This window comes from Larimichthys crocea, chromosome XVII (genome assembly GCF_000972845.2).
Source record: "Larimichthys crocea isolate SSNF chromosome XVII, L_crocea_2.0, whole genome shotgun sequence".
In the NCBI taxonomy this organism is placed as follows: Eukaryota; Metazoa; Chordata; class Actinopteri; family Sciaenidae; genus Larimichthys; species Larimichthys crocea.
Genome location: NC_040027.1, coordinates 11344216 through 11354314, shown reverse-complemented (window position 1 = coordinate 11354314; position 10099 = coordinate 11344216). Strand labels below are relative to the sequence as shown.

Genomic DNA, 10099 nt, shown 5'->3' with positions numbered 1-10099 from the left:
AGACTATCCCCCTTTTACAGGTGCTCAGTCACCAGCAGCATCACCCGCTCAGAGAAGGTCAGACACCTCGATCAGCTTCAGATCTGTATCTTATAAACAAATTATAATAAATAAGAATATATTCTGCACTGTATATTATTATTATTATTATTGTTATTATTATTATATTATTAGTGAGATAGTAGTAGGAGTAGTAGGAGTAGTAGTAGTAGTTTATTATTTATATATGCTGTTATTGTTATTATATACATTTATTAACACTAACATATATTATATATATAACAATATTGCACTAAATCAATACTGCCATTTGCTGTTAATACTTTTGTACAAATATTTATTTACTATTGCCTATTTTGATATTTTATTACTATAGTTTGTTCTTTATATTGTATTCTAAGTTGTTGTCTATACGTCACTGTGTGTAATGCTGCTGCACTGTAATTGCCCTATCTATCATATCTATCATCTATCTATCTATCTATCTATCTATCTATCTAGCTGTCTGTCTGTCTGTCTGTCTGTCTGTCTGTCTGTCTGTCTGTCCGTCCGTCCGTCCGTCCGTCCGTCCGTCCGTCCGTCCATCTATCTATCTATCTATCTAATATTACCATCACTTTGCCACTGCCATTATCTACCCATTTATCTGGTTTTTTTTAAGTGTCCTTTGTCCAATTCCGTGTGTTTTTTTTTCTACCTCAGTATTTTTATTCTATTGTGTTTTTATGTATTCAAAATACTACTAAATCATCTGAGGCGATACATACAAAGTCGACGTGAAGACAGATATAGATGTGAGTTTGGAGCCAGGTAACAAGTAACAACACAGAACCACCATTTCCACGACATACAGGCACGAGGTAACATTTGGTGACAGCTCTAAGGAGGAAAACACCTCTAAAAATATACACATGGACCTTGTTCATAACTAGAAGGTCAGCCACTCGATCCGCTCTCACAACAAGGCAGCAACACACCACTTACTGTTGGCTTTAATGCCATTGAAACTCCGGCCTACATAGATCTACATTTTATAAGCAAATTATGAAAATAAGCATATATTGCTGCACTGTAAAGCAAAAACATAAATATTTTTTATATATGCACATTCTGTTACATTCAAAAAAAGGCAAGCCATATATTAGCAGTATTCTGTTCAGGCTATAAAACACACAGTAACTGAGAAGCATATAATAAGCTATATTCAACAACATGAAGCCAAAAATAATATTTTTTCTTTATGTATATATTTGTTACATTTCTGATGATAATGCAAAAAAAATAACAAAGGATTGGCTATTCAGGCTATTAAAACATACAATAACTGAGAAGCCCATGAAGTGCAGTGACATGGTGATTTGATATAAGTGAATACACTCCTGTGCATATTATCCATTATATTATCAGAAAACACTGTGATGTAGGTCTAGTCTAACTGTATAGATCATTGCAGCTGAATTAACAACATATATTCTTAATATCTCTATCTCGTAAACACCCCTCCTGTTACAGTCACATCACGGTGAAGTTAACATTGGGTTGCCAGATTTTAGATACACCGATGATAAAACTGGCAACCCAAATGTTAACGAGTCACGCGTGGACGATTGTTCTTCCGGGGTCTACCGGTGGTTCACGAGCGGCGGTGAGCAGCATGTGTGCGTGATGCACGGGCACCTGTGTGTGAGCTGTGTTGAAAGATAACGATGTAAACAATTAATTAAATTTTAGATCTCAGCTTAGATATGGGGAAATGTTTCTAATCAACATTAAAAGCCGAGTATATATATAAATATATATTTATTTAAAGCAATAAATACATAAAAATAAAGAAGAATAAATGGGATTTCCCTTAACCATCATGAACTGCCTTTAATAAATATGTGCTTAGTTTCAAAGCTAATGATGAAGGTGTGATTATCCTGTGTCACCTCTCCTAACTTCAGTCAGTTACATCAAAAATATAAAATCCCTCTTTTTCTGCTTCATATTCACTGAATTACTGATTTCTAATTCAATGTCTTGATTCTTTAGATTAATCGTACCCACACAGTTATTACCATAACATCTTTAAAAACAGAAAAAAACCTCACACTGACTCTGACCACATGAGATTCACAGAGATCCCAAATGGGGGATCCTCAATCACATGATCCCAGTGTGATGCAGTGAGACACAAAGCAGTAAACAGTTTATAGTCTTGTGTAGTTTTTTTCAGGTCAAGCATCAGCTGGATTCCTAAGCTGCCATTAGGTGGCACCATTGACCAGTGTACATTATGCAGCCTGGCGCTGGAGTAATGTACAACCAAAGGTGTAAAGTAATGTGTATTTGTAAGTGCTGTGCTTGAGGGAATTACATTTTACACAGAAATAAGCAAAAATATTGCACAGCTGCAGTGGCTCCATATTTTCCAGATAAATATTTTACATTTAAGCCTGTGAAAAAAATGATTAAGGAATATAAAAGGAATATAAAAATGCTGCTGCTTCTTTATGCATTAATTTATTAGGAATTTCTACTTTCGATATTTCTATCTATTTTGGTATACGCAGCAGGTCCCCTACCAGCAAGTCAGCCATGTATTATATATGAACTAAATATTAATTGCACATCACTCTGCAGGCAGGCACACTTTCATCTTGCTCAGCAGTGCAGTAGGGTAAGGCTGGAGGGTCGATCCTGTTAGTGTAGCTAAGCCCACAGCAGCAGCTGACAGAATCAAAGGTTTTTAGCTATTGTCTCCTATCAAAGGGTTGAAAACAGACACAGTGCCAAAAAAGAAAGGCAGAAAAGGTTGGGAACCGCTGGTAATCAGCATGACGTGATGTTGTTTTATTTATGGGATGGCTACACCACATATTTAGTATTATTCCACAACCATAAATATGTCAAGGTGTGACAAGGCCTATCGTTTGAGTGCACCTTAACACTGTGCCAAAGGTCAACACTTTAATTATGCTATCATAATCAGACAATATGTCCTTAAGTAAACTGGAGGATATGTCGAGAAGTCCAATACAGATAATCAGGTGTTAATACAGACTATACACTGAATTCATCTTGAACTCAGCAACTTAGCAAGAGTTATAAAACTCTCAGGAAGTTTGTCAAGTGTCCTTACATTGAAGTGTATGTACGTGGAGAGCTGAAAGTTGTTCAAAGTAGTAGTTAAAAGTAGTCCATGATGTGCATGGAGTTGGGGAAGTGTCCAGGAATGGGAAAATCACTAATACACATCATCTCCTTGGAGGTGTTGATGATGACAGGGTGATAGATGCTGGCTCTGGATTCTCCTGCAAGAACATCCAGGAAGTGAAAATATATTCATCCTAACTGCCTAAATATATTTTTTGCGATTAAGTCCAACCTGCATCCAGTGTGACCTACCTTAAACCTCCACAGACCACCAATGTCCTTGCTGCGTTCATCCAGACAGCACTTGATATAGGCCAGACCTGAACTACAGCCACACAATACGTCATATTTCAGCTCTCTGAAGGAAGATTAATCTGAAAAATGTTTTTTATGATGTGAAGAAAATACATTCATGGAGCTACAAACAAAAAAAGAGAAAGTTGATCTGCAGCAAGACACAATTTATGGACTGTTGACCTGTTGCCAACTTTCAGTGTTGATTACTCAGACCATACCGTACCTCTGACCTACTTTGATTCCAATAACTCATCAGTATTGTAAGTTAATGTGTATACATATAGAAACAATGTATTTCAATTGCACCCAACAATATACATAACCATGGTCATAAAATGTTAATGTAAAACAGATATTCTCATATCTACTGAGCTATTGAATATTTTTATGACCATTAGAATGAACGTCATTAGAAAACGTGTGTGTGAGATACACTGATTCATCTTCAGAAGACTGATCTAAAGTGTCTTGTAGGTACATTTAAGTCTTGTCCGTGTAAAAAGTAATTAAGATCAAAGGTCTGTCAAATATTGTACGGGTATACTGGCTGTTTGGGATAACACCTGCAGATTTATAACATTTCAGACTACTTAAATCAAACTCAACTACTTCATTAAATCTGTAAAACAAAGTAAGATTCATTTCAGACTTCATATAATATTAACCTTTACTGTCCTGTTTACTGGTGTTGAAAGGCGATCTGTGGCCTGCATGATAATCATATAAGATTATTACCACAGAGATACCTTTAATTATAAGATACAATAGAGTAGTAATGATAATGATAATGAGATGACCTCAGCTTCAGTGTTACATATCAGACATTATCACATTTTTACGATTAGAGATTTGTTGTTCCCTGTGTGTGTGATGTTGCCTATTTTTTTATTTTTTTATTTTTTTATTTTATCATACCTTTTATTTAGGGTGCCTTATCATTTACTGCTGAGCTTTTAAAGCTCACCCCTCCTCTCTGATACTTCTTATCCCCTGTGTTTATTCACTTAACATTCTACTGTTTTTATTGTTGCACTTTATGGATATGCACTTGGTTTACTTTTACTATTAGTTAGGTTCTTATCATCATATGGCTACATTTTGTTTATTTACTCATGTTTGCAAAATTCTTTTCATTGCTGTCTATTTCTGTTTTAGCTTTTTACTCAGATTGAAACATTGCAGGCTGCATGTTTGCATGAAAGGTGCTACATAAAAACATAAAGTTTGAGTTTAATAATCCCCATAAAGATCTAATTGTGTAATTTGCAGAATCATTTCTAGTGTGGATCTACATGTGATTATGATGCTGATGAAGGTGAGGATGAGACATCTCATTAAGCTATGCTGTAGGCTAATTATCTTATTTTTTGATTTTACTAATCAAGTTGACACTGTGTCCACGAGATGTCACTGTAGGACATGAGGTTCATAACAGGCTTCAGTCCACCTGGTACCCCTCATGAATCTGGTCACTGTGTTTATTTCCTAGATTTTTTTCAAGTTCTAAAATACCAAACAATTCGGATTCTGCACTGTGCATGAAACTGTGCACTTAAAAGCCAAATTTAACTTCCCTTTTCCCAAATGTCCCATGCAATCCTACAAATCACTAACATGTTGTGATGCAAAAGAGAAAACTCACTGTGGCACGGGTTAAGAGAGCAGCTGCATGAATGACTGCACCGTGCAGATAAAAAACACATTAACCTGACCTTTAGCACAAGAGAGAGAGAGAGAGAGAGACGTGCACTGAATCTCAGAACACGGACCTGTTGTTGTTGAACCACAAACTCTGTTGAACCAGATGGTTTACCATTTAACAATTTGCTGGCAAAGCCAAGTGTGGCCATTGGTCTTGCTGTTTGAACAACCTGGTGTTATCTTTGTTTTACATAACCACTGACAGCATGTAGTATATATCAGTGTGAGAATAATTGTGATTTTTGTTTTAGATCTTTTCTGCTTCAGAAAAGAAAATAATTTGCTGTAATAGAGTTGTAATAAAAGAGCTGCTGATTGATTTGTCAGGGTTACCTATTAGATGTATTTAGATACTCTAGTCTTAAGCCAAGGATGTAAAATATAAAACGAAAATACAGCATCAAAATATATGATTAAACATAGTGATTTTATACTTTAGTGTAGAAAGCAACAGGATGATGCAAGTTACATTTAGAATGAATAACCATAACCCTAACCCCATAAAAGCATAGTATGCCTTTCAGGAGTTGGGGGTAGTACAGTCTAGAAATTACATTCATGTACTGTATGCTTAGTGTTGATGAGTGCTGAAATGGACAGCATGAATTGCACATCACTGTGCAGGCCAGTACACTTTTATCTTGTCCAACAGTGCAGCAGGGTCTTGTAGGAAAGATGGAAAGCAGCCGCCCCATATGCGAAGGCTCGCTGCGGGGGCCCCGAGTCCCGACCTGTGTGGCCCTTTCCCGTATGTCATTCCCCATCTCTCTCCCCATGTTTCCTGTCGATCTTCAGCTGTCCTATCAAGGCCAAAAAACGATATTTAAAAAAAAATAAAAATGTAGGCAGCCAAGCCCATCACAGCAGCTGAGATCATCAAAAGCCATGCATGTGATTGTTTGCATTGGGGTTCATCGCAGGGCCTGGTCTGCATGGGTTGAGCAACTCTCTCCCACTGAGTGAGGATGGCCTCACGAGCTCCAGCCCACTTTCCTGGACCTCTGAGACGATACTGGTATGGCGTGCAGGGGCCAAATATCACATTCAGTCCCACCCTGGGATCAGTCAGCAGCAGCCTCAGGAAGTTGGGTAGTACTCCCACCATCTTCGCTATCTCATCCATGTATTCGACATAGTCGACTTGGATGGTGTGTCTGTGACTGGTGACATACCTGAAAAAGTTGAACATGTTGTAGATAACAAGATTTGGTACTTTTCAGATCCAAAATATAAAAAGGAATCACAAAGCAGAGTAAATACCTTTTGGCCATTGTCTCCTCCTTGCATTGGATATCCTTTAACATGGAAGCCACTGAAGGAAGCTTGATGCAGCCTGTTTGAGAGGAGACATTGAGGTTAAGATATGAGATAAGGTTGGGTTATTATTAATATTTTTTATAAAACATGTATTACCTTTAAAGACGCGTGTGGCCCATCTGGCCTGCATCTCAGAGATGGGCATAACGCCCCCCAGTGGCTGCACTAGACCAATGATAGCCAGAGTAGGGCGGGCCAACTCAGGAGGAAACACGTACTTGTACAGAGATGCTTTGTTCTCAGTCACTGTGACGACTTGTGAGGCCAGGAATGGAAAGGAAAACCTGTAACCTGTGGCAAACACCTGCAAGACAGAAGGCTCATCTCAGAGACACAGTACTGTCAGACTGTCAGTGTGAGTGTGTATGCAAAAAAAACCTACCACCAGGTCAACATCCTCCACTACACTCCCATCATCAAACTCCACATTGGACCCCTGAAATCTGCGGATGTTGGGCTTCACTTGAACTGTTCCTGACAGGATGCGGTTGGGAAGCTCGTCATTCACTGTGGGATGTTGGCTGAACAACCTGACATTTATATTCAAACTGGTTAGTTGTGTTACTACAATTTGAATAAAACATACTGCAAGTAATTTAATAAAAACAGGACAAAAGGTCTGAAGAAAAAACAGACACAGTACCTGTGCTTTGGTTTAAGATTGTACAGAGCGTGGTCAAATCTTTGGTTGAGTTGTCTCTCTCCTAAATCACAGAAAAAACTAAAGGGAAGGATTCTTTGCATAGAATATAACACCCTGTTAAAAAGCATGTCAAGTGGTAGCCCATTTTCCCCGACTCGGTTCAGAATCCAGGCTCCTCTTCGTGTGCTCAGGTAAAGCTGGGAGGAAAAGACAAGAAGACATGGTTGTCAGTCAAAATGCCAAATGTCAAATTTAGACACGTCACTACATACTTTATGTGTAACTAACTCATCCAAACCTGCTTGGTGACTCTGCTCAATTCCACTGCTATGTCTATTCCAGAGTTCCCTATTCCAATCACTACAGCCTTCTTATTCCTCCACTCCTCAGGAGTCTTGTAGTCTCGGCTGTGGAAATACTTTCCCTTGAAAGTGTCAATGCCTGAAACAAAAAAGATGATCAGATATTAAAGTCAACGAAATAGCATTATGTAATGCTATATCACATTCAAACTGTGCCAAAGGTTCATTCTGGATGTTTATAGTCGCAGCCTTATATAGTGGGTGGTACCTGGGAGGTCATGTAGGGGCATATTGGGGTGGCAGTGATGTCCAATACAGATCATCACAGCATCAAAAATGTGTTTCTCCTTTTTGCCGTCCTTGTTCTCTGTCTCAACATCCCACTGGCCCGAATGAGAAAAATCTGATCTCTGCTTCACCTGCAAGACTTTGGTCTGAACAACACAAAGACAGAGACAGATAGCTGAGCAGTTTGCTGAGAACAGTACAAAAGCTTAAGTGAGTAGGAACTAAGTTGACAAAGCTGCATCTTTTCAACGACAGAGAAATGTAACTCTAGGCAGGAAGTTAATTAAGTGTCCTTACATTGAAGCATATGTACTTGGTGAGCTGGAAGTTGTCCGCATACATTCGAAAGTAGTCCATGATGAGGGAGTTGTGCATGAAGTTGGGGAAGTGTCGAGGAATGGGAAAATCACTGAAACACATCATCTCCTTGGAGGTGTTGATGATGACAGAGTGGTAGATGCTGGCTCTGTCTGGCTCTGGATTCTCCTGCAAGAACAGCCAGGAAGTGAAAATACTGTATATCCATCCGAACTTATCAGAATCACTTTTATTGACCAGGTATGAGTACACGTATAAGGAATTTAGCTCTCAATGCACATACACAGATATAGACATAAATACAGGTAAAATATCTAAAGATATACATTGCCTAATGAATTTATTGCTTAATGATTTTGCTAATTAATTTAGGGCATCTGTTGCATAAACTTTGCCTGACAAAGTAGTAATCTAGTGTTAACTGTTAATCAGAGCGACAGCCTGTGAGAAGAAACTGTTACTGTTTGTTTGTTTTTCTCCTGCAAGAACAGACAGGAAGTGAAAATATGTATACCATCCTAACTATCAGAATCACTTTATTGACCAGGTATGAGTACACGTAGAAGGAATTTGGCTCAATGCCATCACAGATATAGACATAAATACAGGTAAATATCTATAGATATACATTGCTTAGAATTTATTGCTTATGATTTTGGCATAATTAATTTAGGGCATCTGTTGCATAAACTTAGTAAGACAAGTAAGTATCTAGTGTTAACGTTATCAAGCGACAGCCTGTGAGAAGAAACTGTAACGTGTTTGTTTGTTTTTAGCCTCCCAGAAGGGGGAAGCAAGAGCAAGCATGTTGTGAATCTGCAGTAATGTTACCTGCGGTGTAAAGTCTTGAAAATGTATATCCTAAATACAGGGATAATACATAAAATATATGTAGTAAAACAACATGCATCCAGTGTGACCTACCTTAAACCTCCACAGACCACCAAAGTCATCACTGCTTTCATAGCAGACGGGCTCCAGTCCTTCATCCAAACACACTTGATGCAGGCCAGACCTGAACTACCTCCTCCAATCACTGCCACACGACGAGTCATATTTCAGATCTGTGGATTAAGACACGGATTTGGTGAGAAAAACGTTTCATGTGCAAAGAAGAGATGAGTCCACTGATCTGCTGCACAAATCAGGAAGTGAGCCAAGAGATTGCTTCCTTACTCGAACTGAGCAAACTTAACTAGTGTGGTGGACACACCCACACACACACACACACCCACACACACACACACACACACACACACACACCACACACACACACAACGTTCACCATAATCGAAGTTCAACAGAGTTAAAGCGTTGAACTTTTTAAACAACCAACCTGTTGCTGCAAACGGGTTGTTGTCAAAGTGGGTCGCAGGGCGTTGACGAAAAACCTGTTAGAATAAAGATCTAATTGTGTAATTGCATAATAGTGTGATCTCATGTGATTATGAGGCGATTTTTAGGATCACATTTATTTGAACAAATACAAATACATACCCTCCCCTCCTCTCCCTCCCTCTCCTCTCCTCTCTCTCTGTTCATCTGTCTCTTTCAGGGTTATGCCCAGTCAGGCACGGTATTGGTTGAAGATGCAGTCACATCTCCTTTACTGAAAACTCCCCGGAGTTTCTGTGCTCATCTCAGCAGGTTCTCATGGATCGTGCGCTGCCGTGGTCCTGCACGACGTCCCTACACATATCCTACTGTCATTATTGCTGCCATATCTCCATTACAGTTTATAGTTAGTTGATGATTTGCTGCTGCTGTGCATCTGTGTCTCCTATCTCTATCACAGTTCCACTGCTACTGTAATCATTTTATCATTCATTGTAATTGTACAATAGTTTGTGTTGATTGTCTGTACACGTGACATCTATTGCACGTCTGTCCGCCTGGGAGAGGGATCCCTCCTCTGTGGCTCTTCCTGAGGTTTCTTCCACCTTTTTCCCTGTTAAAGGTGTTTTTGTGGCACGTTTTTCCTCACTGCGACCGAGGGTCTAAGACAGAGGGTGTCACTCCCTGTAACAGATTGTAAAGCCCCCTAACAGCAAATGTGTGTGTGTGTGTAAAAAAAAAAAAAAAGGGGGGCAAATGT

At 38.9% G+C, this 10099-nt stretch overlaps 1 protein-coding gene across 1 annotated transcript in view; it reads right to left on the bottom strand.

The window, feature by feature from the left end:
• Window positions 1–5551: 5551 nt before the first annotated feature.
• The window catches only part of LOC109141804 (dimethylaniline monooxygenase [N-oxide-forming] 5), a 5623-nt gene continuing 1075 nt past the window's right edge, over window positions 5552–10099 (bottom strand). Inside the window, exons 2-9 of the mRNA XM_027290578.1 lie at window positions 7984–8172; window positions 7667–7832; window positions 7395–7537; window positions 7097–7293; window positions 6836–6983; window positions 6550–6757; window positions 6397–6469; window positions 5552–6308 (exon numbers count right to left, since the gene is read on the bottom strand). Coding sequence (XP_027146379.1) covers window positions 5960–6308; window positions 6397–6469; window positions 6550–6757; window positions 6836–6983; window positions 7097–7293; window positions 7395–7537; window positions 7667–7832; window positions 7984–8172 — 1473 coding nt within the window. The 3' untranslated portion in view covers window positions 5552–5959. The remainder of the gene's footprint in view (window positions 6309–6396; window positions 6470–6549; window positions 6758–6835; window positions 6984–7096; window positions 7294–7394; window positions 7538–7666; window positions 7833–7983; window positions 8173–10099) is intronic.